The 27,838-nt window shown below is 42.5% G+C and overlaps 1 protein-coding gene across 1 annotated transcript; it reads left to right on the forward strand.

Moving 5' to 3' along the window:
- The first annotated feature begins 1,975 nt into the window (after positions 1 to 1,975).
- On the forward strand, positions 1,976 to 26,671 carry LOC133615119 (large ribosomal subunit protein bL12m-like). Its single transcript, XM_061973477.2, has 5 exons — positions 1,976 to 2,154; positions 5,231 to 5,405; positions 10,167 to 10,232; positions 15,427 to 15,564; positions 26,367 to 26,671. Exons 1-5 carry the CDS (start codon positions 2,108 to 2,110, stop codon positions 26,481 to 26,483), a joined length of 543 nt encoding a protein of 180 aa, XP_061829461.1. The 5' UTR covers positions 1,976 to 2,107; the 3' UTR covers positions 26,484 to 26,671.
- Positions 26,672 to 27,838: the final 1,167 nt, after the last annotated feature.

Raw genomic sequence — 27,838 nt, forward strand, 5'->3', positions numbered from 1 at the left:
ACGTGTCCGACTTACTACCGGCAATGCGGACCAAGCTCTGGTACTGATCATACAGGGAGCGGACTGCCACAATCAGACAGTCCGATACCCCATACTCTCTGAGCACTCCCCACAGGACTTCCCGAGGGACACGGTCGAATGCCTTCTCCAAGTCCACAAAGCACATGTAGACTGGTTGGGCAAACTCCCATGCACCCTCAAGGACCCTGCCGAGAGTATAGAGCTGGTCCACAGTTCCACGACCAGGACGAAAACCACACTGTTCCTCCTGAATCCGAGGTTCGACTATCCGGCGTAGCCTCCTCTCCAGTACACCTGAATAGACCTTACCGGGAAGGCTGAGGAGTGTGATCCCACGATAGTTAGAACACACCCTCCGGTTCCCATCCTCACCTATGGTCATGAGCTTTGGGTTATGACCGAAAGGACAAGATCACGGGTACAAGCGGCCCAAATGAGTTTCCTCAGGTGTCGAGGCTCTCCCTTAGAGATAGGGTGAGAAGCTCTGTCATCCGGGAGGAGCTCAAAGTAAAGCTTCTGCTCCTCCACATGGAGTTTCCTCACTTTCCACATTCCGAAGAGATCTAATGCAAGACTGACAACACAAATCTGGCTATTTATTCAATGAGTGCTTTTTTTCGATTTTTATCCCAAAACCAGTTTGAATATATATTTTTTAACAATTACACTAAGAGTAGAACACGGTTTGCTCTGGAAAATCTCAACACCTGAAAAGGAGTGGATTAGCACAGTGAGCGGGGCTCCATCTAGTGGTACCCCAAAAAAAATCAGTTTATTAAAGTACAGTGTTTTATTTTCCTATATTGACATTCAATCACAGTGTGACTGTTCAAACGGTGTGTAATGTTACACTGGCTAAACATCTCTGCTATGTCTTAAGGAATGCTTAAGCCTACTAGACTGAAGTATTTTAACGTTGGTCATTATGGTGCTTGGAGAGCTGAGTGTTTTCTGGGATGTTACTTGCTGAAAAATAAAGTTTGAGAACCAGTGCTGTAGAGCTTTATAGCAAGAACTGGGAACAAATTCACTCACTCCACATCCCCACAGTGATAGTGCCCTGGGGTTATAATAATAATAATAGTTATTTTATTTCAAGACCCAGGGGAATCCATATCACAGAAGAAAAAACACAATGGGACGGCGTGGCGCAGTGGTAGAGTGGCCGTGCGCAACCCAAGGGTCCCTGGTTCAATCCCCACCTAGTGCCAACCTCGTCATGTCCGTTGTGTCCTGAGCAAGACACTTCACCCTTGCTCCTGATGGGTGCTGGTTAGCGCCTTGCATGGCAGCTCCCTCCATCAGTGTGTGAATGTGTGTGTGAATGGGTAAATGTGGAAGTAGTGTCAAAGCGCTTTGAGTACCTTGAAGGTAGAAAAGCACTATACAAGTACAACCCATTTATCATTTTTTTAACGATAAAACACAAAAGAAATACAAGCAGAAATAAATTAAATAAAAACTTATGTAACTTATTTTTATGGGCTTTCCTCTTTGTGATGTTAACCTGTTATAGGCTGTTATACAGTATATGCCTTGAGCTCTTATTTTGAAGGCGCTAAGAGCGGAAGTGATGACACGTTGTAGTGGAGCGGAGGTTTTTTGAAAGAAAGAAAACAAAGTGGTCCTCGTGTAAAACTGGAGCCTCCGTGTTTGTTATTTTGTAGTTTTATACAGTTTAGGCGACATTTATAAACCCTCGGTTACATTTACATTTTTTTTTTTAAATAAACCAAAAAAAGCGGCACTGGGAACATGTGTGAAGTATATTGCCCAAATGGCCAAGGACATGGCGGAAGTGCCAGGTGCCATATAAGCGCACCTTAATGTGTGAATTTAAACTAATTATTCACTGCTCATTTTGCAACTATAAATACTATCCAGACGATGTGATAAAAGCTCAACGTAAATATGTTCTGCCTCGGCGGCCACCGTAGCTGGCGCAATGCATGCCGGGTAGGTCAGCTTCACTAAGGACGCCATGTGTCTTCTCTGAAGCGGAGTCTCTTGACAGAACACAACTCAGAACTCTGCTTCTTGTCGCTGACTTTGGCTTCTCGTCTCACACTTTAGGACTCAAGCCAGCATGTTCTGCATCCGAAGAGCGCTGCGGGCCGCGGCTCACATCCACCGGTACGTTCCGTTCATGTAGGACTCAGCATCAGTCTGACCCAGTCAAGGGCAGCGAGCCGGCGTCTGACGTTTGTGTTTGGGCTTTATAGAGTAACATTGTACTAATTCATCAACTTGCCTCACATTGTAGAGCACATACTAACTCTAGAGTTGGATAGCTAGCACACTATGTAGAACACCGTGACTGTGTTCAGTAGTATGCTAGCTGGGTGTAGGTCACGTGACATCTCCTGCACGCTGCCTTGTCTTTTAATGTTTGCTGTCATTCAAACTACTTCTGACAGTCAGACCCTTGACAATCAAGGTCACTCATGTTTAGGAATGATCTAATTTGAAATGTTGAGTTTAAAAGTAGGCTCCAGCACCCCCCTGCGACACGGTAAGGCCGTGTTTTTCAACCACTGTGCCGCGGCACACTAGTGTTCCATTATGCAACTTCACCTAATTGGTCTAGAGAATATTTTCTTGCAAATCAATACAGTATTTTCCGCACTATAAGGCGCACCTTCAATGAATGGCCTATTTTAAAACGTTCGTATATAAGGGGGTGGATGAGATCCGCCCGGAGTTCCTTAAGGCTCTGGATGCTGTGGGGGCTGTCTTGGTTGACAAGACTCTGCAACATCGCGTGGACATCGGGGGCGGTACCTCTGGATTGGCAGACCGGGGTGGTGGTTCCTCTCTTAAAGAAGGGGAACCGGAGGGTGTGTTCCAACTATCGTGGGATCACACTCCTCAGCCTTCCCGGTAAGGTCTATTCAGGTGTACTGGAGAGGAGTAGGGCTGCAGCTAACGATTATTTTTCTATCGATTAATCTATAGATTATTTTTTCGATTAATCGGTTAATCTATAGATTATTTTTTCGATTAATCTATAGATTATTTTTCCTTTTACCGATTTTTTTTTTTTAATTTAAAACGAAGAGGAAAAAATAAATGTAGGCCAGGTTTTTCAAAAGGCATGGCTTTTATTTACAAAAAAAAAAGTATGGCCACTAGTCAGTCAACATTGACAACAACATGACAAAATATTCTGTAACAATGTAAACATTTAAAACTTTTAACATTTAACAAAATTAAAAGTAGCTTATTTGCTTTTTAATGTGCAAATATAAAAGTAAACATCCAGTGCAAATCTTAATATTCTGGAATAGTATTAGCATTTCAAAAGTAAAAGTATTGCTTATTTTGCTTTAAAATGTGCAAAAATAAAGATAAACATCCAATACAAAAAAGTGCAAAACGGAAATATTCTGTAACAAGTGTAAACATTTCAACAAAAGTAAAAGTATTGCTTATTTGCTAAAATGTGCAAAAATAAAGCTAAACATCCAATACAAAAGAGTGTACAGTGTAAACATTTCAACAAAAGTAAAAGTATTGCTTATTTTGCTTAATAACACAACAATGATAGTATGATTAAAGTGAAAGTTAATTGTTGGTTTGTACATAGTATATGTAACTGTTAATGTTGTAAAAGGTATTTGCACAACTAATTAACGTTAGCGTTTGTGACACGTCTTGTGCCGTGGGGTTCTTTCAGGACCGACAGACTGAACGCCAGACGGCTTTGCCAGGTTTACAATCTTTTAATTTTACACAAAGTCTTTTCTCTTCCAACTGCGCGGATCGCGCACCTGGGCACGATTGCGGCGTCGCTCCCGGCGCGCCCCGCCTCGCCGCTCGCTCGCCGGCCCCGCCTCTCCACAGCGTTAAAGAGCGCGTCTTTGTAAACACTGAACAGGCACGCCAAACGCGCCTCTCAGAGCGAAACGGTGTTTTAGTTTATGAATTTACAACGCAGATACAAATGACACATTCATGTTTTTGTGTAATGATGACAACGTATACTCACGCGGACGATTGACTAGTTGATGGTGATGTCAAGAACGCGGTCGGGTGTTTTCTTTTCAAAATTTCGTTCATAGCCGTTGTGCTGCTATGATAGGCCATTTCCGCTCGACACAGTGTGCATACAACATTATTAGGCCGTTTATTGAAATACTCCCACACTTTTGACGACTTTTGGCGTGCTTTTTTCCCCTCGCTCGCACCCCTCGCATCGTCTGCTTTACGCTCCGCCATGACGGTAGTGTGACGTAAATATGCGACGCGTCGACGCACAAAAATGACGCCGACGTATTTACGTAACCGATGACGTCGACGCGTCGTTTCAGCCTTAGAGAACGTATACTCCAATATCACCATATAGTCATTTTCTATATCGCACAGAAACAAACCCACGATATATTGCATATATCGATATATCGCCCAGCCCTAGTGCAAAGCAATAACAATATATCAATAACTCAATGTTGCTCAAACGTTAATGTCACCCAACACACACACAAAATAAACATGTAAAGCTCACTTTATGAAGTTATTCCTCATCCACGAATCCTTCGAATTCTTCTTCAGTGTCCGAATTGAACAGTTGGGCGAATACGGCATCCAACATGCCCGCTGCTGCTCTATTCCTGTGTTCTACTGCGTGACTGATCGCCTTCAGTTTAAACTCTGCGTCGTAAGCGTGTCTCTTAATAGGAGCCATTTTGGGTCTTTACATAAACACACAAATGGAAATGAAACGGCACGCCTCGCGCAGTCATATATCCCAGCATGCACCGCGCGCTTCTTCTACTACGGGGGGAAATGAAGTCGGCAGCTGCTTACCGTAGTTGCGAGACCTGGTGTGGCTCAATATTGGTCCATATATAAGGCGCACCAGATTATAAGGCGCACTGTCAGCTTTTGAGAAAATTGGAGGTTTTTAGGTGCGCCTTATAGTGCGGAAAATACGGTAATTGCATGCAGTACATTTATTTGTTCCTGTCTACATAAAAAAAAAAAGATGAAGTACTTTATTGATGCATATTATTTCCAGGCTTTCAAAATGATGTGGCGGGCCAGATCTGGCCCCCGGGCCTTGAGTTTGACACCTGTGGTCCAGGGAGACCGACGTGTCTGATGCTCATTCAGCAGGGCTCCATAATGCTTGTCCATTCCCACGCTCAATGCCAGCTTTGCTTGAAATGATGGTGATTGTGGCCTCATACCATCTTTATTTCCTTCCCAGGACACTTCTTCACCAACACACGTGTGCGCTTCCACTCCTCAAAACCAACAGCACCCTCGCCGCGCCTTCCTTCGACGGCTCTCCCAAAGACTACTCCCCCAAAATCCAGCAGCTGGTAAACGACATTGCCAACCTCACCTTGTTAGAAGTTTCGGACCTGAATGAGCTTCTCAAGGTATGTATCACAGACTGCCAAGGTACCCGTGGTTGTGGGGGCGTGGCTAGATGACATCATTTTATAACTTGCATAATCTGCTATTATGCATATGTTTTCTTTAAAAATGTTTAAAAAAAAGTATACATGCATTTAAAAACAAATCTGTTATTTATTAATATTAAGGTATATGTTTTTTATATTATATCTGTGGCACTGCCTTGCAGTGGGTTCCCCTGACCACCACACGCTGGCACAAGAGCCCTGGTATTCTGGTTACAATAATGTTTTTATTGAGTCCACCGCACTCGACTTTTCAGTCTTAGTCTCTCTTGCTCTCCGTTGTGCTCTCCAGCGTGTGTCTTTCTCTCTTTCTAACTCCAACTCCAGCCACATGTCTCGTTCCGGCTGCTGCTAATAAGGGCGACAGATGATTAGATAACAAACCCCAGCTGGGCAATCTACTCACCTGCCGCTGGCTTCGAGGCCGGTCCTTACACACTCCGCTCCGCGGCAGGTCCACAGACCACGCCCCCCCTTCCACAATATCGTTTAGCTCTATTTTTACAATTGTTGCTGGTTAATGTACAATGTACTTTGTTGGGAATTTTTCAAGTTTCTAGAGACTTTGAATTACTTTTTCCTTTTATAAAAAGCGTCTAGCCACAAATTTAGCATATTTTTCTGTAGTTATTGAAGACTATACTCGTGTTTACTTCTGTAGCTCCATGTCCTCAACGAACAGTGAGCTGCAGCAAGCCTTTGTTGTCCCAAAACATTCACTGTGGTCACACTTACTACGCTCTGCTGCGAGCCTTCTCTTCTTAAAAGCAGCCATGTCCTCTGAATATTTGCCCGTTTGGTAGATGATTGTTTGCTGGAAAGTCTGGGCTATACTAAAGCATACCTGCCAACTACTCCGGTTTTCCCGTAATTAGTACGGTTTTCATCAACCTATTCCGGGTTACGGTTGCAGTGATAAAAAATACGGTTTTTCATTAATTAAAAAAACTTTTTTTTTTTAAAGTTTTATTCACGAAATCGCGTAACAACAATGACAATCGACACTGCTTCCCGTAACTTCCTATCGAGCCATTCCGAATGCCATGCGCGAGGCTATTTATAGCACCGCTGCCAAGCACGAGGCACCAGTTGCCATTGTTTCCAAACGAGCGAACGATCATGGAATCAGCCGGAGAAACATCGCAAACGAGTCTTACACCGAAAAGAAAACTGCAGTCATTCCGTGAAGAATATTCAAAAGCCTATCCGGGAATAATTATCCGTTCCAAAAAGGGTGAAAACTACGCGAATTGCACCTTGTGCAGACAAGATTTTTCGATCGGACACGGAGGAATTAGCGATGTAAAAGACCACGTTGGGACAAAAAAACACAAGTCTAATGCCGTTGCTAGCGATACAAGTGGAAAGCTTTCAACGTTTTTTGTTGCCCAAACAGTTTCTTTGGATGTGATAAATGCCGAAGTTTTATTTACGGAGGCAATAATTGAGCATGGACTTCCAATCGCACTGGCATGATCAATCTGATAGAATAAATTTGGATTTTAGCCACAAAAAGGTAATGACACCAATGTTATCTATTGGAATTGTTTAGTACTGTTATACTGTTAAAAGTGTTTATACTATTTATGCTTTCAAGTCCAAGTTGAAGAAATCTTGTTAAATGTTGACAGCATAACTACCAAAATACAGAAGTATGTCCTTAATATTTTTGCAGTGCTATTTCTGTTGAAAAGTTCAAATGATTACATTAGAGATGTGATGTGCCACTTTTCAAGTGTCTGATGGCTTCAATTAATTTTCATTAATTTTTCATATTTTGAATTCTTTTGAAAGGCTTACAAAAAGCTACATTTGAATTGTAATTCCATGCTATTGACAGGACTATTAATTTTTAATGAAGTTAGCTTACCATGTTTACAGTATGATAATTGTGATAGAAATGTGAATTTTAGGCACAGAATATTTTTTACAATTGAACAAGGCAGTAGATTATACAAGCTTGGACAGAAAGTTAATAATGACACCAATTTGTTTTTTAATGGAATTGTTTAGTACTGTTTTACCATTTGTTTACTGTAAAAAGTGTTTATACTTTCAATGAACAAATTGAAGTCTTGTGAAAGGTTGACAGGATAACTGGCATTAACTGTCAAAATAATTTCAAACTATTGAAGTTAGCTTACAGAATAAACATGTCAATCAACCCATATGATTTTTGCTGTAATATTTTTGTTTTGAAAAGTCACTGTGACTGATAGAAAAGTGATGGTTTTAGCAACATTTTAACCTGTCTGAATGCTAATAATCATTTTGCGTCGGGGGGCGAAGGAACTCCCCACCAGGACTTTGTCCTGGACCTACCGGGGCCTGCGGCCCCTGGACCCTGGCTACTAGGTTTTTCTGATTTCAAAAGTTGGCAGGTATGCATATATACCGTATTTTCCGCACCATAAGGCGCCCTGGGTTATAAGCCGCGCCTTCAATGAACGGCATATTTCAAAACTTTGTCCACCTATAAGACGCCCCATGTTATAAGCCGCATCTAACTGCGCTAAAGGAATGTCAAAAAAACAGTCAGATAGGTCAGTCAAACTTTAATAATATATTAAAAACCAGCGTGATGTGGGCGCGCATGGAGTCGTATATCAACATGGACGGAGCTGCGTGAAAAAAGCCACCCGGCCTCTTCGCGTAAACTTACCTTAACCACTCGCTCATCTTTTCTTCATCCATCCCTTCGAGTTAGCTTTTATGATGACGCCGGCTGGAAAGGTCTCTTTTGGCAAGGTCTTCCTTTTGAATATCACCATGGGTGGAAGTTTCTGGCCATTAGCATGGCAAGCTAGAACCACAGTGAAGGATGACTTCTCTTTCCCTGTGGTGCGAATATTCACCGTACGTGCTCCCGTTGTATCCACAGTGCGGTTCACAGGAATATCAAAAGTCAGTGGAACCTCGTCCATGTTGATAATGTTCTCTGGCCGGATCTTTTTTTCAGCTATCTTGTTTTTACAATATGCACGGAAAGTAGCCAGCTTTTCTTGAAAGTCTTTAGGCAGTTGCTGTGAAATAGTAATCCGTGTGCGGATGGAGAGATTGCGTCTTTTCATGAACCGGATCCCTGTCGCTTAGTAGGAGCCATTTTGTGGTCTTTACAGATGTAAACACACAAAGGAAATGAAACGTACGGTAATATCCGCGCGCTTTTTCTTCTTCTACGCGGGCGGGTGGTTGCTTACAGTAGAAGAAGAAGCGCTTCCTGTTCTATGGGGGCGGGTGCTTACCTTGGCGGTTGCTTGCGTAGAAGAAGAAGCACTTCCTCTTCTACGGGGAAAAAAGATGGCGGCTGTTTACCGTAGTTGCGAGACCGAAACTTTATGAAAATGAATCTTAATATTTATCCATATATAAAGCGCACCGGGTTATAAGGCGCACTGTCAGCTTTTGAGAAAATTTGTGGTTTTTAGGTGCGCCTTATAGTGCGGAAAATACGGTATGTGGATATTTTGCCTTAGCCTTGAATGAACACTTGATGCATATAATGACAGCAGTATGATGATTCTATGTGTCTACATTAAAACCTTCTTCATTAATATATGCTACTTTTAAACTTTCATGCAGAGAGGGAAATCACAAGTAAAAGTGTATTTATTAAACAGTTATTAAGCAGTGGCACAAACATTCATGTCATTTCCAAACAGAAAGTGCAAGATTGTCAGAGACATTTTAAGACAAGCTATTAGTGCACTTTTGTGCATGATGTCACTAAGATGACATATCAAAACAATACTAAATTAAAGTGCACTTTTTGTACAGAACGCCACAACAATAGTTTAAAACAAATAAAGTGCACTTTTGTGCATGATGTCACACAAGATATTTCAATAAGTGTCAAATAAAATTGAGCTGAATAATAGGAAATCAAATAGTGTATGTCCTTCACTATGTGGTAGGTTCCTGCGGACGTTATCTCCTTCTGTTGTTGACTATTTGTTTCATACGGTGTTTATGTGGAAATGGTGGCTGGGGCATTTTGTGGGTGTGGCATAGAACGGAGATGTTGACATGCGGAGTTTCAAGCACTCTTCTTTCTCTAGCGGGTGACTTTTCAAATGATGCTACATATTAGCAGTAATGCTACTTTTTGTAGCAATGCTTTTGCCCCACACTTGACATATTACGGTTGTCTGTTCAACATCTTCCCACTTGAAGCCAAACCACCGCCAGACGATGGACACCCTGCTGTTTTTCTTGGGAATTAATTCTTCTTCCTTCATTTGTTACCAGATTGGCACCGTCTCTCTCTCTCGTATTACCACTCGCACCGCACCGCTAGCATCACAGCTAACTTTACCCATGCCGCTACCTCTCTGCTCGGCGAGGGTGTATGACGTTGCACACGTGACAGTATGTGACGTATGTAAGAAGGTGCGCTTGTTTTACGTCTCTGTGAGAAGAGGAGACAAGAAAGAGTGATCAAAGCCTGTAGTGTAATGCCCGCAGCTAAAAACAACTGTGTGAGAACGTATACTCCAATCTTACAAACTCCATATATCGCCCAGCCCTACTTGGTTTGAATAAAAACGGAAAGAGTCCGCCGCTGTTTGGGATTCAGTGAAAATCCGGGGTTGGAGGGGAAAGAAGAAGAGTGACACATCCTCGCTGAGAGAGGACATCGACCAGATTGAATTTTAGTTGAGGACCTATTTGTTGTACTGCAGTTCACTTATTGATGCTTTATGTTTATTTTGTTGACAGAAAACATTGAATATTAAGGATGTGGGGATGATGCCAATGGGAGCAATGGCTGCTCCTGGAGCTCAGGTAAGCAAGATCTAAACAAATTATTCACATTCTTTAATCAATATGCTCAATAAGTACTTATCCACACACAATTTATTAATAAGTCATTTTTTTTCAGTAAGTAGAATGAATACACACTGTTAGAAACCCATTTTCTGCATGTTTTGTGTTTCTATGCTTCACTAATAGTGTTTTAGTCTTAATATTTGATCTGTTATTGTTTTATATGTTGCTTTGGGCTGTAGTACTTTATGGTTTATTTGAATAAAAGGTGCTTTACAAATACATTCATTATTTCTGCTGGGTGTTGTGGCGTCCTAGTCTGTTCAGCGGTCCTTAAACACAACACCTCCCCGACAAGCTAAGAGCTTGTAGGCTCAATGTACTCAAATGCATAGAATAGAATGGACTTTATTGTCATTATATTTGCATATAACAAGATTAAGGACTCCAACTTAAGGTGCGGTAGTGGGAACAAATATGGGGTAAAAATAAATAAATAATAAAATAAAATAAATTACACAACAGGCAATAAAGAAAAAAACTAACAATTGAAATACACAGACTACTATCCAATAAGAATAATAAGCAATCCTGTACAATATACAAAACACTATAGAAATACAAAATACTGTACACTATACAGAACAAGACAAGAGTACCGGAGTAATAAATAACAATCAGTGTCGGACGTATTGCACTCGAAGGGTAATATTGCACAGTGGGGTATTAGGGTAGGATATTGTATAGGGGTGAATTATTATTATTATAAGTTAGAGTTCAAGATGGTGACAGCTCTGGGAAAGAAGCTGTCTCAGAGCCTGTTTGTTCTGGCTCTGATGCACCTGTAGCGCCTGCCCGATGGTAGCAGGTGGAAGAGGTGGAAGCCAGGGTGTGTGCTGTCCTTGCTGATGCTTTTTGCTCTGTTGAGGCAGCGGGAGTTGTGTAAATCCTTCAGGGAGGGGAGGTTAGGTTAGTTAGGGTTAGATAGCTTAGTCGCTCAGACAGCAATGTGTTAATATAGTTTCAATTTCAGGCAAATTGAAAATCTAAACCAAATAAATCCTTATTTAAACTACAACATTTTTTTGACCAACTTCAGCCATTTTATACTGAAAAGTCAAATAAACCATATGATATAATACATAGGGTTGCAAAGGGGTGGAAAGTTTCCGGTAAATTTACCACGGGAAGTAAAGCTCGGGAAGTTTGGAAATTTTGACCATTTTTTGATTATTCAAAGTTGGACATTGTCCATGGGAATTAATGGGAATATATGGAAATTAATGGGGAATTACAATAATTATATATTAGGGACATAGACTTAGAGACTTAGACTTCCTTATTATTGTCATTCAAATGTGAACTTTACAGTACAGATAAGAACGCATGGTAGTGCAGGATAAAAGAGCAATAAGGTGCATATATAAATAAATAGATTACTTTACAGATAAATATATTGCACTTTTGCATATGCATCCACGTTTATGGATGTATGTTATATTGTCTTTATATTCCAGCCACTTAATCTATTTTTGGGGGGAATTGAGGGGATTATTATGATGCGTTCAAGAGTCTTACGGCCTGAGGGAAGAAGCTGTTACAGAACCTGGAGGTTCTGCTACAGAGGCTGCGGAACCTCTTTCAAAAGTCCAGCAGTGAAAACAGTCCTTGGTGGGGGTGGGAGGAGTCTCTGCAGATTGTCTGAGCCCTGGTCAGGCAGCGGCTTTTTGCGAGGGCACTTGTCTATATGCTGCTGCATCTTTGTGGCATTTTTGACGTAGCTCTTTGCACAGTATTTGCAAATGTACACCGCCTTTCTGCCTACATTGGTGGGGGTGAAATGTCTCCACACATCAGATGGTGTATGTGGCATTATTCTATTTGTATTTATTTATTCTTGTAAAACACTAATGCAATGCCACACACAGATATAAATAGTCAGCTAAACAATTGGAGTAGTCTTTAAAAATATTTTACTGATGGACAAATGAATAGAAATAGGCCAGATGAATAAATGAACAGTCAATCAACATCCATCCATCCATTTTCTACCGCTTATTCCCTTTGGGGTCGCGGGGGGCGCTGGAGCCTATCTCAGCTACAATCGGGCGGAAGGCGGGGTACACCCTGGACAAGTCGCCACCTCATCGCAGCAGTCAATCAACATGCTAAATCAAACTATAAGCTACATTCTTGCATGACAACAGAATGGCAGAGGAAACTACACCTTTTCATTTAGTATTTGCCAGTTGAACTTTACACATCACAAAAAAGGTCAATTCGGATTGCTAACGTTGTTAGCATAAAGGAATGGGATTTAACATAGAGAAAATTAGCATCACGGCTAACAGAGAAATATTTTCGGTTCATTACGAGACTGTGGTGGTACATAAACCTATCTAGCTAGAGATATTGGCCCCAAAATCATTTAACAAGTGCAGGAACAGCTAGCTAGCTTGAGTGTAAGTCTGCTGGAGTAGTCTACAGTCATACAGAAATAAGCAATTAGGTACACTTAAATACCACAGATCAAATATATTTACCTCATCAACACTTACCTGACTGGATGAAGTCCTTGGGCTCAAATACTAGTGTGGCCTCAATAGCCCTGCTGTAGTGTGTAGCATGCTGGGAATTATCTGTGCATGTGATGGAGGAATGCACAGTGAAGGGTTGAAATTCTACTGAATTTGCATTAAAACCTCTAAAGGCTTAGTGGCCACATGCGTGGACAGCAGCTTTTAGCTCTTATTTCCAAAATTGTATACACTACTGAATTGGGGTCTTATGGCCACTTATGTGGACACTTATACTGCCATCTGGTGGTGTCAGAAGAGTATAACATACAATGCAATTTGGGGAAAAAAGTGCAAAAATAAGAATTAGCATGTCACTAAACATGAAGTACACGTTTGTGTACTTATGGACTAAGTACATCATATCAAAAGATGATTCTTAGTTTTTATTCTAATTAGGGTCCAATAAGTCCAAATAGCAAAGAGAAATAAAAAAAGCATGTACCGTATTTTCCGCACTATTAGCCGCACGTAAAAACCACAAATTTACTCAAAAGCTGACAGTGCGGCTTATAACCCGGTGCGCTTTATATATGGATTAATATTAAGATTCATTTTCATAAAGTTTCGGTCTCGCAACTACGGTAAACAGCCGCCATCTTTTTTCCCCGTAGAAGAGGAAGTGCTTCTTCTTCTACGCAAGCAACCGCCAAGGTAAGCACCCGCCCCCATAGAACAGGAAGCGCTTCTTCTTCTACTGTAAGCAACCACCCGCCCGCGTAGAAGAAGAAGAAGAAGCGCGCGGATATTACGTTTCATTTCCTTTGTGTGTTTACATCTGTAAAGACCACAAAATGGCTCCTACTAAGCGACAGGTTTCCGGTTCATGAAAAGACGCAATCTCTCCATCTGCACACGGACTACTATTTCACAGCAACTGCCTAAAGACTTTCAAGAAAAGCTGGCTACTTTCCGTGCATATTGTAAAAACAAGATAGCTGAAAAAAAGATCCGGCCAGAGAACATTATCAACATGGACGAGGTTCCACTGACTTTTGATATTCCTGTGAACCGCACTGTGGATACAACGGGAGCACGTACGGTGAATATTCGCACCACAGGGAATGAGAAGTCATCCTTCACTGTGGTTCTAGCTTGCCATGCTAATGGCCAGAAACTTCCACCCATGGTGATATTCAAAAGGAAGACCTTGCCAAAAGAGACCTTTCCAGCCGGCGTCATCATAAAAGCTAACTCGAAGGGATGGATGGATGAAGAAAAGATGAGCGAGTGGTTAAGGGAAGTTTACGCGAAGAGGCCGGGTGGCTTTTTTCACGCAGCTCCGTCCATGTTGATATACGACTCCATGCGCGCCCACATCACGCTGGTTTTTAATATATTATTAAAGTTTGACTGACCTATCTGACTGTTTTTTTGACATTCCTTTAGCGCAGTTAGATGCGGCTTATAACACGGGGCGGCTTATAGGTGGACAAAGTTTTGAAATATGCCGTTCATTGAAGGCGCGGCTTATAACCCAGGGCGGCTTATGGTGCGGAAAATACGGTAAACAAACAGCTTGGGCCTTAAGAGGTTTATTAATATCAGGTTGTTTTAGCTAATAATCATGCTGCAAGATCTAGCATGTTGCATTCAATGTTTATTCCTGTTAATTCCCATGGAAAGTTTCCAACTTTAAATATTCCTGGAATTTTGCAAGCCTAATAATACATTCAAATTGATCAGCAACATTAAAAAAAACCACTTCAAACTACAAAACATGTTTTTTAAAATCAAAATGAGGAAGTCCGTATTAATGAGCACGTTTTGTAGTGGACAACTTTTGGAAGTGTGTTTTGAAGCATTGTGCTGAAAGTATGTTCCTCAGTTACATGGCATCACACCAGCGGGCCCTACCAATTACTTGAGAAGAACTGGATTCGACAGTTTTAGCACCACTCAAATATTTATTCGATTGGTGAAAATGACAGCGATCGACCAAAATGTGCGGGGAAGTTGCGAGCATTGGACAAAGTTAGGAGGTCGTACATAGTTTGCATATTTCCTGATTGTCAGGTTCAAACACTGATGACATCTATTAAACAGGACAAGAAGCAAAGAATCAAACAGAGACAGAATTAAATTTGGCTCAATTTGAGGCGAAACGTCTGGTCTGTACTCTTGTACAGTCTCCAGCACGCTCTGCCAAAAGATTGCACGCCTCCTTCTTTTATTTGGACCTTCCCTGACCGCATGGCCACAGCTGTTTCTAAGGGACGAGGGTCGTAAACAGTTCACAGAAAAGGTCGGTTCAAAAAAGAGGTTCCTGGAGGGGAGTCTGGTCCTGCTTCCTCTTCGCTGTTGTAGTTCTTGGGTCAGACAATGTATTTCTGTTGATTGAAAGAAACAAACACCTTCATGTTGATTCCCCCTACAGTGGAGTTTTACAAGCCTTCTTCTTGGTAGGTTCAAAGACAGCTTTTGCTTCTCACCGGGCCCTCAATGTAACACTAAGTTTTTGTGATAACTTAGAAACAATTATTCTAACACTGACTTGTCTTTAAACGATCATTTTAATTAGGTGGCAATTTTAAATGTCGACACATTAGTCATAAAGCTTGAGGCAAGCATCTGACATGGCTGCTCAGCCTTGGTGGAGGTCTCCCTTCCATTCATTGTGAATGTGTCCCGCTCAGGCCGTAGAAGAGGAAGAAGCACCCGTCAAGAAGGAGCAGACTCACTTCACTGTCAAGCTCACTGAACTCAACACCGCTGAAAAAGTCAAGCTCATAAAGGAGGTGAAGAACTGCATCCAAGGCTTGAATCTGGTGCAGGTAAGTCTTTTTTTTTTTAATGGACATAATACGTTATTGTGCTTATACTTTCATTATGTCTCCATGTGTACATGCTGAACACTGCAAAAAGTCAGTGTTCAAAAACAAGAAAAAATTAAAGCTGCAAGCAGCATTGGTTGGGCCCGCGTATTTGGCAGGTGCTAGTCCTAAGTGTCCCAATACTTTTGTCAAGTTTTAGTCCCAAGTGTCCCAATACTTTTGTCTACTTTTAGTCTGAAGTGTCCCAAGACTTTTGTCTAGTGTACCTACCTTGTCTGCATTGTGTTTGCACGTTGGTGCTTCCTGCTTTTAAGCAGCCATTTTAAAAAAAACAGCAGCGCAGCAGCATCAGCGCAGCGGTTCTTTGAAGGCTCATAAAATCAAAACCGGAGCAGTTAGAAAAATTATTTCGATAACTTTTATTTGGAAGGGTTCAATCTCTCTCCTGTGTTATTTTGACAAACGCGCTCAGAGGAGATAATGTTTGAAGAGAAGTGACCGGTTTATAAAAAAAAATTTGTTTTGAAGGGGAAATTGCAAACTTCCTGTTGATTTTTGCTGGAGGTTGTCAAGATATGAAATGTAGGTGTAAGTGAGACCTACATAGAGGTTTTTGTTTCATGTCTCTCCGACCTTCCCAGTGGGAGTTACAGGCAGTTTTGTCATTTTTTTCTTCCGATGAGCAGTTTTTTCTGCGTTTTATTCAAAAATTGCGCTAAGCGCAATTTTGAGATTTGGGGTTAGGTTTTTTTATTAGATCGCAATTTTTGCCAGTCCTGATGTGTGTGTTCAGTTTGGTGAGTTTTGAAGCATGTTAAGAGGGTGAAAATACAGCTCAAAGAGGCAAAAGTTACTGTTTTCAGTACTTTTTTGTCTTGAAGGGGGAATTGCCAACTTCCTGTTGATTTTTGCCCGAGAATATACTATTATGAAATCTAGGTCTAAGTCACACCTACATAAAGGTTTTTGTTTCATGTCTCTCCGACCTTCCTAGTGGGAGTTACAGGCAGTCTAGTTTTTTTTTTTTTCGTAGGGGGCGCTAGAGCGCAATTTTGAGTTTTGAGGTTTGGTTTTTTGATAAAAAGTTTTGCCGTATATTACTGATGTGTGTGTAAAATTTGGTGAGTTTTAAAGTATGTTAAGGGGGTCAAATTACAGCGCAAAGTTGCGGAAGAATAATAATAATAATAAAGAATAAAACCTTACAAATTCAATAGGTCCTTATGTCCCATTGCATAAGGACTCCCACAGGGAGTCCTTATGCAATGGGCCATGCGGGCCCTAAAAATACAAAAATGAGGGGTATTTTATTTGAACTAAGCAAAATTATCTGCCAATAGAACAAGAAAATTTGGCTTGTCAAGACATTCCAAAACAAGTCAAATTAGCTAACCTCAATGAACCCAAAATAGCTTAAAGGGGAACATTATCACAATTTCAGAAGGGTTAAAACCATTACAAATCAGTTCCCAGTGGCTTATTTTATTTTTCGAAGTTTTTTTCAAAATGTTACCCATCATGCAATATCCCTAAAAAAAGCTTCAAAGTGCCTGATTGTAACCATCGTTATATACACCCGTCCATTTTCCTGTGACGTCACATAGTGAAGCCAACACAAACAAACATGGCGGAAAGAACAGCAAGCTATAGTGACATTAGCTCGGATTCAGACTCGGATTTCAGCGGCTTAAGCGATTCAACAGATTACGCATGTATTGAAACGGATGGTTGTAGTGTGGAGGCAGGTAGCGAAAACCAAATTGAAGAAGAAACTGAAGCTATTGAGCCATATCGGTTTGAACCGTATGCAAGCGAAACCCACGAAAACGACACGACAGCCAGCGACACGGGAGAAAGCGATCACGAATTCGGCGATCGCCTTCTAACCAACGATTGGTATGTGTTTGTTTGGCATTAAAGGAAACTAACAACTATGAACTAGGTTTACAGCATATGAAATACATTTGGCAACAACATGCACTTTGAGAGTGCAGACAGCCCAATTTTCATCAATTAATATATTCTGTAGACATACCCTCATGTCAGCAGGCCAGGGAGGCTAGGGTCGATATTCTTCTCTTGATCATCTTCGGTGGCATAAGGGACGGTGTGAGCCAAGACATCCAGGGGGTTTAGCTCGCTCGTCTGCGGGAACAAACTGCCGCCATTGCTTGCCGTGCTAGCGAGGTCCTTTGTCCCTGAATTGCTCACACACTCCGGCAGATTCAATGGGGGTCTGGCGGCAGATTTCTTTGACTTTATGGTTGGAAATGCATCTGCTTTGAGTGTCGCAGGATATCCACACATTCTTGCCATCTCTGTCGTAGCATAGCTTTCGTGGGTAAAGTGTGCGGAATAAACGTCCAATTTCTTGCCACTTTGGCATCTTTGGGCCACTGGTGCAACTTGAATCCGTCCCTGTTGGTGTTGTTACACCCTCCGACAACACACCGACGAGGCATGATGTCTCCAAGGTACGGAAAACAGTCGAAAAAACGGAAAATAACAGAGTTGATTTGACTCGGTGTTTGAGAAAATGGCGGATTGCTTCCCGATCGCTCCGAGAGCAAATATTAGAAAGGCGTTTAATTCGCCAAAATTCACCCATTTAGAGTTCGGAAATCGGTTAAAAAAATATATGGTCTTTTTTCTGCAACATCAAGGTATATATTGACGCTTACATAGGTCTGGTGATAATGTCCCCCTTTAAAATAAGTATATTCTCACTAATAAGTGCACTTTTCTTGGTAGAAAAATTAAAAAAAGAGACCTTTTTGCTCAATATGTTGAAACATATTCTTAAATGAAGTAAATGCTAGTGTCATTATCTTGACATAATGATATGCACTCGGCATCATGCTTGAAACCAGTAAACTAAAAACTAATTTATTGTTCTTAATGGAAAGGCAACAAAGTGAGCTGGGCGGTAGCCGAAGGCAGGGCACTTGGCGGTCCGATCCTCGGCTACAGAAGCTAGCTCTTGGGACGTGGAACGTCACCTCGTTGGGGGGGAAGGAGCCTGAGCTAGTGCGCGAGGTAGAGAAGTTCCGGTTGGATATAGTCGGACTCACCTCGACGCACAGCAAGGGCTCTGGAACCAGTTTTCTCGAGAGGGGCTGGACTCTCTTCCACTCTGGCGTTGCCAGCAGTGAGAGGCGACGGGCTGGGGTGGCAATTCTTGTTGCCCCCCGGCTCAGAGCCTGCATGTTGGAGTTCAACCCGGTGGACGAGAGGGTAGCTTCCCTCCGCCTTCGGGTGGGGGGACGGGTCCTGACTGTTGTTTGCGCTTACGCGCCAAACAGCAGCTCAGAGTACCCACCCTTTTTGGATTCACTTGAGGGAGTACTTGAGAGTGCTCCCCCGGGTGATTCCCTCGTTCTACTGGGGGACTTCAACGCTCATATTGGCAACGACAGTGAAACCTGGAGAGGCGTGATTGGGAAGAATGGCCGCCCTGATCTGAACCCAAGTGGTGTTTTGTTATTGGACTTTTGTGCCCGTCACGGATTGTCCATAACGAACACCATGTTCAAGCATAAGGGTGTCCATATGTGCACTTGGCACCAGGACACCCTAGGCCGCAGTTCTATGATCGACTTTGTAGTTGTGTCATCGGATTTGCGGCCTCATGTTTTGGACACTCGGGTGAAGAGAGGGGCGGAGCTTTCTACCGATCACCACCTGGTGGTGAGTTGGCTGCGATGGTGGGGGAGGATGCCGGACAGACCTGGCAGGCCCAAACGCATTGTGAGGGTTTGCTGGGAACGTCTGGCAGAGTCTCCTGTCAGAGAGAGTTTCAATTCCCACCTCCGGAAGAACTTTGAACATGTCACGCGGGAGGTGCTGGACACTGAGTCCGAGTGGACCATGTTCCGCACCTCTATTGTCGAGGCGGCTGATTGGAGCTGTGGCCGCAAGGTAGTTGGTGCCTGTCGTGGCGGTAATCCTAGAACCCGTTGGTGGACACCGGCGGTGAGGGATGCCGTCAAGCTGAAGAAGGAGTCCTATCGGGTTCTTTTGGCTCATGGGACTCCTGAGGCAGCGGACAGGTACCGACAGGCCAAGCGGTGTGCGGCTTCAGCGGTCGCGGAGGCAAAAACTCGGACATGGGAGGAGTTCGGGGAAGCCATGGAAAACGACTTCCGGACGGCTTCGAAGCGATTCTGGACCACCATCCACCGCCTCAGGAAGGGGAAGCAGTGCACTACCAACACCGTGTATGGTGCGGATGGTGTTCTGCTGACCTCGACTGCGGAAGTTGTGGATCGGTGGAGGGAATACTTCGAAGACCTCCTCAATCCCACCAACACGTCTTCCTATGAGGAAGCAGTGCCTGAGGAATCTGTGGTGGGCTCTCCTATTTCTGGGGCTGAGGTTGCTGAGGTAGTTAAAAAGCTCCTCGGTGGCAAGGCCCCGGGGGTGGATGAGATCCGCCCGGAGTTCCTTAAGGCTCTGGATGCTGTAGGGCTGTCTTGGTTGACAAGACTCTGCAGCATCGCGTGGACATCGGGGGCAGTACCTCGGGATTGGCAGACCGGGGTGGTGGTTCCTCTCTTTAAAAAGGGGAACCGGAGGGTGTGTTCTAACTATCGTGGGATCACACTCCTCAGCCTTCCCGGTAAGGTCTATTCAGGTGTACTGGAGAGGAGGCTACGCCGGATAGTCGAACCTCGGATTCAGGAGGAACAGTGTGGTTTTCGTCCTGGTTGTGGAACTGTGGACCAGCTCTATACTCTCGGCAGGGTCCTTGAGGGTGCATGGGAGTTTGCCCAACCAGTCTACATGTGCTTTGTGGACTTGGAGAAGGCATTCGACCGTGTCCCTCGGGAAGTCCTGTGGGGAGTGCTCAGAGAGTATGGGGTTTCGGACTGTCTGATTGTGGCGGTCCGCTCCCTGTATGATCAGTGTCAGAGCTTGGTTCGCATTGCCGGCAGTAAGTCGGACACGTTTCCGGTGAGGGTTGGACTCTGCCAAGGCTGCCCTTTGTCACCGATTCTGTTCATAACTTTTATGGACAGAATTTCTAGGCGCAGTCAAGGCGTTGAGGGGATCTGGTTTGGTGGCTGCAGGATTAGGTCTCTGCTTTTTGCAGATGATGTGGTCCTGATGGCTTCATCTGGCCAGGATCTTCAGCTCTCACTGGATCGGTTCGCAGCTGAGTGTGAAGCGACTGGGATGAGAATCAGCACCTCCAAGTCCGAGTCCATGGTTCTCGCCCGGAAAAGGGTGGAGTGCCATCTCCGGGTTGGGGAGGAGATCTTGCCCCAAGTGGAGGAGTTCAAGTGCCTCGGAGTCTTGTTCACGAGTGAGGGAAGAGTGGATGGTGAGATCGACAGGCGGATCGGTGCGGCGTCTTCAGTAATGCGGACGCTGTATCGATCCGTTGTGGTGAAGAAGGAGCTGAGCCGGAAGGCAAAGCTCTCAATTTACCGGTCGATCTACGTTCCCATCCTCACCTATGGTCATGAGCTTTGGGTTATGACCGAAAGGACAAGATCACGGGTACAAGCGGCCCAAATGAGTTTCCTCCGCCGGGTGGCGGGGCTCTCCCTTAGAGATAGGGTGAGAAGCTCTGTCATCCGGGGGGAGCTCAAAGTAAAGCCGCTGCTCCTCCGCATCGAGAGGAGCCAGATGAGGTGGTTCGGTCATCTGGTCAGGATGCCACCTGAGCGCCTCCCTAAGGAGGTGTTTAGGGCATGTCCGACCGGTAGGAGGCCACGGGGAAGACCCAGGACACGTTGGGAAGACTATGTCTCCCGGCTGGCCTGGGAACGCCTCGGGATCCCCCGGGAGGAGCTGGACGAAGTGGCTGGGGAGAGGGAAGTCTGGGCTTCCCTGCTTAGGCTCCTGCCCCCGCGACCCGACCTCGGATAAGCGGAAGAAGATGGATGGATGGAAAGGCAACAAGGCAAGCGCTTGTTACTCTCGGGGTCACCTAGCCGCTCAGGCAAATCATATTGTCTAAAAATGCATTTTTCCATGGATAACATGACATCATCGCGCCAAGTGTGTGCTCTTTCAGTCAATTAGTGCGCATATATACAGCCCGGCCTCCGGCCAAAATGTTTTTAATTGTAATTTTGAAGAATTTATCTGAATGTGCATGAACTATTTCTGTTCAAAATTGTTTGAAATGTTAAATGTTTAAATATTAACTGTCAGTTTACTGTACTGTGTCAACTGTACTACTATATGAGTACCTATTTTCTATTGTTTCATTGAAAATAAAACAGCAAAGTCCATTTGGCTGTCATCTGTTTTAATTATGAGACACAATTGTGTCAAAAAAATCATTTTTTTTTTTTAATGCTTGAAATAAGAAATGATGACTTTAAAAAAGTAGTTTAATACTTGTGAGTGTTGATGACACAGCTTTGCAACACTTGATATTCTAGTTTCAAGCATGTTTTACTCAATATAGGTCATCACATCTCAGCAACAAGCTGTAATATCTTTCTGACATCATTTAGGACCAAAACCCTTAAAACAAGTAAAACACTCTAACATAAAATCTGCTTAGTGAGAAGAATGATCTTATCAGACAGAAAATAAGCAAATATCACCCTTATTTGACATATTTCATCTTACTTACATTTCAGTTTTTGCAGTGAAAGCTTTTAGGTTTTGCTCACATTTGCTTTCTTTTATTCAGACTCGCTGAGTTGGTGCTTTTCCAAACACTCGTAGCAAACGTGTGTTTAAGAAATACAAATACTATTAGTAGAGATGTCTGCCGATATTATCGGCCGATAAATGCTTAAAAATGTGATATCGGAAATGATCAGTATCGGTTTCAAAAAGTAAAATGTATGACTTTTTAAAAGGCCGCTATGTACACGAACATAGGGAGAAGTACAGAGCGCCAATAAACCTTAAAAGGCACTGCCTTTACGTGCCAGCCCAATCACATAATATCTACGGCTTTTCACACACATAAGTGAATGTAATGCATACTTGGTCAATACCCATACAGGTCACACTGTGGGTGGCCGTATAAACAACTTTAAACACTGTTACAAATATGTGAACCCACACCAAACAAGAATGACAAACACATTTCGGGAGAACAACCACACCGTAACACAACAGAACAAATACCCAGAACCCCTTGCAGCACTAACTCTTCCGGGACGCTACAATATACACCCCTCGCTACCCCTTACCCTCTCTTCCCCACCTCAACTCCGCCCACCTCAGCCAGCCTCCTCATGCGCTCTCAGGGAGAGCATGTCCCAAATTCCAAGCTGCTGTTTTGAGGCATGTTAAAAAAAATAATGCACTTAGTGACTTCAATAATAAATATGGCAGTGCCATGTTGGCATTTTGTTCCATAACTTGAGTTGATTTATTTTGGAAAACATTGTTACATTGTTTAATGCAGGGGTGCTCATTACGTCGATCGCGATCTACCGGTCGATCTCGGAGGGTGTGTCAGTCGATCACCAGCCAGCCATTAAAAAAATAGTCCTAAAAATGAGCGATCATAAATCTTCACTATGACGTCACTTTCGTCACTTGATTGACATTCACGGCACCCGAGGGTTTTCTGAGATGACGCTGGCTGCTGCCAGCTCATTAAAATTACCGACTGGAAGGCGAGAAACACTTTATTTCAACAGACTCTGGCGCCGTACCTGTCGTCAAAACTCCAAAGACCGACTGCACAGTTGCACAGTTGCGCTAACAAAACAAGAGTCTCAGAAAGCTGGCGTGCACAAGCTAGCAAGCTACGGAGTTTGCCGACAATGTATTTCTTGTAAAGTGTATACAAAGGAGTACGGAAGCTGGACAAATAAGATGCCAAAAACCAACCACTTTCATGTGGTATTGGACAGAAAGGAGGACTTTTTTTCTCCTCCATTCGAAAATGCGGACGTTATCAGCACCACTGTCTGATTCCTATCAATGCAAGTCATCAGAATCAGGTAATACACCAACTTATATTCTTGTCTTCATGAAAGAAAGGAATCTATATATGTTAAATATGCTTGTATTATCTTTAAACACCTTTAACTTATTAACAATATTAACTATATGTGTTAAACATGCTTGTATTATCTTTAAACACCTTTAACTTATTAACTATATTAACTATATGTGTTAAACATGCTTGTATTATCTTTAAACACCTTTAACTTATTAACTATATTAACTATATGTGTTAAACATGCTTGCATTATCTTTAAGCACCTTTAACTTATTAACAATATTAACTGTGTTAAACATGCTTGTATTATCTTTAAACACCTTTAACTTATTAATAACTATATTAACTATATGTGTTAAACATGCTTGTATTATCATTAATCACCTTTAACTTGTTAACAATATTAACTATATGTGTTAAACATGCTTGTATTATCATTAAACACCTTTAATTTATTAACAATATTAACTATATGTGTTAAACATGCTTGTATTATCATTAATCACCTTTAACTTGTTAACAATATTAACTATATGTGTTAAACATGCTTGTATTATCATTAAACACCTTTAACTTGTTAACAAAAACATATATTTCATAAATAAGTAAATATAAATGATATATATGAATGAGGTAGATCCCCACGACTTGATCAATTGAAAAGTAGCTCGCCTGCAGAAAAAGTGTGAGCACCCCTGCTTTAATGCATCCAGCGGGGCATCACAACATTAGGCATAATAATGTGTTCATTCCACCACTGTGGTATCGCTTGATATCGGAATTGGTCATTAAGAGTTGGACAATATCGGCTATCAGCAAAAAAGCCATTATCGGACATCTCTACTATTAAGATAATACTTAAATGGGAATGAATGAAGATCAAACAAACATTTAATGAAGTGATCAGTGCATTCTTTGACAGGAGTGTGAGCTGCTTGCTGCTCTTCTTGTTTTGTAAAATCCTGCACTCTTCCGCCCTTTTTGATGACCTTTCTAGGAACTCTGAAGAAACTTTTATTTGAACTTTTATCCTCTGCAAGATTTGAAGGATTCATACAGCCGAAAACAACACAAGCATCGGGCACTTTCTCCTCGTGAAGTTGTGAATGTGCCATTTAGTGAGCCCTCAGTAAAATCCATTTTTGGCCACTGATTATTTCTTCTGGTAAGAAACTGTACTGCAGTACTTACAGAATAGTGCTGCTAGAATCCTGATGAGAGTGCAGAAATACCACCACACCACACCAACTCTCAAACCCCTTCACTGGCTTCCTGTTCCACTCAGGGTTGAATTCAAAGTCTCCCTGCTAACCCACCAGTGCCTCCATGGAAATGCCCCCCTCTACCTCAAAGAGCTGCTCACCCCCAAATCCTCCACACCACACAGGCTAACCTCCTCCAACCTTCGAGGACAAAGCTCCGAACTATGGGAAACCGGGCTTTCTGCTCCGCCGCTCCCAGTCTGTGGAACGCTCTCCCTGACCACCTGAGGGTACCACAGACTGTGGATGCTTTTAAAAAAGCCTTTTTTTTTTTTTTAGATATGCATACTAGTTCTAGCTATTAAGCTGTTCTAGTTTTTATTAGGGCCCGCATGGCCCATTGTATAAGGACTCCCAAAGGGAGTCCTTATGCAATGGGACATAAGGACCTATTGAATTTGTAAGGTTTTATTATTCTTTATTCTTTATTCTTCCGCCGCAACTTTAAACTGTAATTTGACCCACTTAACATGCTTCAAAACTCACCATATTTGACCCACACATCAGGACCTGCGAAAATTGCCTTTTTAAAAAAAAAACGAACCACAAATCTCAAAATCGCGCTCTAGCGCCCCCTACGAAAAAAAAAAACTAGACTGCCTGTAACGCCCACTAGGAAGGTCGGAGAGACATGAAACAAAAACCTTCATGTAGGTGTGACTTAGACCTAGATTTCATAATAGTATATTCTCGGGCAAAAATCAACAGGAAGTTGGCAATTTCCCCTTCAAGACAAAAAAGTACTAAAAACAGTCACTTTTGCCTCTTTGAGCTGTAATTTGACCCCCTTGACATGCTTCAAAACTCACCGAACTGAACACACACATCAGGACTGGCAAAAATTGTGATCTAATAAAAAAAAACCTAACCCCAAATCTCAAAATTGTGCTCTAGCGCAATTTTTTAATGAAACGCACAAAAAACTGCTCCTCGGATGAAAAAACTGACAAAACTGCCTGTAACTCTCCCTGGGAAGGTCGGAGAGACATGAAACAAAAACCTCTATGTAGGGCTCACTTAGACCTACATTTCATAAATTGACAACCCCCAGCAAAAATCAACAGGAAGTTTGCTATTCCCCCTTCAAAACAATTTTTTTGTAAAAACCGGTCACCTTCCTTCAAAAACTATCTCCTCTGAGCGCGTTTGTCGTTTCGGCTTCAAACTAACACAGGAGAGAGATTGAACCCTTGTGTATAAAATAACAGAACAGCGTTTTAATACCTGCTCCGGTTTTGATTTTATGACCCTTCAAAGACCCGCTGCGCTGATGCTGCTGCGCTGCTGTTTTTTTAAGATGGCTGCTTAAAAGCAGGAAGCAACAACGTGCCCACACAATGCAGACAAGGTAGGTACACTAGACAAAAGTCTTGGGACACTTCAGACTAAAAGTAGACAAAAGTATTGGGACACTTAGGACTAGCACCTGCCAAATACGCGGGCCCGACCAATGCTGCTTGCAGCTTTAATTTTGTATTTTTTTAATACACTGTAGCACTTTGAGGTTGTTTGCTCAATGTAAAATGCTTTTTACAAATAAAATCTATTATTGTTATTATAATCATTACTGTATTGCACACTAACCGCACCTTTTGTTGTGTGTGCTACACCAGGCCAAGAAACTAGTGGAGTCTCTTCCCCAGGAGATCCGTGCCAATGTTCCTAAAGACGAGGCAGAGAAGCTGAAGGCAGCGTTGCAGGCAGCAGGTGGCACTGTGGTCTTGGAGTAGATGCCCTCACGTTAGTCACGCACCTGCTCCAATTTTTTTGTATTTTACGTGACAAGGAAGACTAAATCAAGGCGGTCTTTCCACACCCGTCGCCGGGGGCGGAACAAGGGAGACTGAACTTTTGACCAATAACCTCCAAGCCGCCCCCCGTCGAGTCTGAAGTCATGTTGGAAAAGCAGCTTTGATTGAGGGAATGGCAGAGCTGTTGTTTGTTGGAAATGTCAATTAAAAAAGATGAGATATCATTTTCTTTGTCTTCTTCTTCCTATACATGTTTTATATCCAACCTTAACCCTTAAAGTACACGTTTAATGTAACATCAAAAAGTAAAGCTTTTACGGAGATAATGCAATGGTGGACTGCCATTACATTAACACACCTGCCAACTACTCCGGTTTTCCCGTAATTAGTACGGTTTTCATCAACCTATTCCGGGTTACGGTTGCAGTGATAAAAAATATGTTTTTTCATTAATTTAAAAAAAAAAAAAAAAAATTTTTTTAAAGTTTTATTCACGAAATCGCGTAACAACAATGACAATCGACACTGCTTCCCGTAACTTCCTATCGAGCCATTCCGAATGCCATGCGCGAGGCTATTTATAGCACCGCTGCCAAGCACGAGGCACCAGTTGCCATTGTTTCCAAACGAGCGAACGATCATGGAATCAGCCGGAGAAAAATCGCATACGAGTCTTAAACCGAAAAGAAAACTGCAGTCATTCCGTGAAGAATATTCAAAAGCCTATCCGGGAATAATTATCCGTTCCAAAAAGGGTGAAAACTACGCGAATTGCACCTTGTGCAGACAAGATTTTTCGATCGGACACGGAGGAATTAGCGATGTAAAAGACCACGTTGGGACAAAAAAACACAAGTCTAATGCCGTTGCTAGCGATACAAGTGGAAAACTTTCAACGTTTTTCGTCGCCCAAACAGATTCTTTGGATGTGATAAATGCCGAAGTTTTATTTACGGAGGCAATAATTGAGCATGGACTTCCAATCGCACTGGCTGATCACATGGGACAGTTATTTCGGAAAATGTTTCCCGACTCGAAAATCGCCAAAAAATATGGATGTGGTCGAACCAAAACATCAAACATTATTCAGTGTCTTGGAACAGAATCCTCAAAAAGTATCGCCAATGTCATGAAGACGGAACCATTTAGCATGTCGACTGACGGCAGCACCGATTATGACCATGTAAAACTGTACCCCATTTGTGTTCCATATTTCGATGACAACATTGGAAAAGTATTGTCAGTACTTCTGTCTTTGAGGGAATGCAATACGGCTTCCACAGGCGAAAACATTTACAAAATACTCGCGGAAGAAATAGACTCAAACGAAATTC

Source organism: Nerophis lumbriciformis, linkage group LG22, assembly GCF_033978685.3.
Source record: "Nerophis lumbriciformis linkage group LG22, RoL_Nlum_v2.1, whole genome shotgun sequence".
Lineage (NCBI taxonomy): Eukaryota > Metazoa > Chordata > Actinopteri > Syngnathiformes > Syngnathidae > Nerophis > Nerophis lumbriciformis.

Bases quoted from the DNA above. Each gene is read 5' to 3' on its own strand.
- LOC133615119 (XM_061973477.2), top strand. From the start codon at position 2,108: ATGTTCTGCATCCGAAGAGCGCTGCGGGCCGCGGCTCACATCCACCG. The intron at 2,155-5,230 runs GTACGTTCCGTT...TTTCCTTCCCAG, and splicing joins GCCGCGGCTCACATCCACCG to GACACTTCTTCACCAACACA. The intron at 15,565-26,366 runs GTAAGTCTTTTT...GTGCTACACCAG, and splicing joins AAGGCTTGAATCTGGTGCAG to GCCAAGAAACTAGTGGAGTC.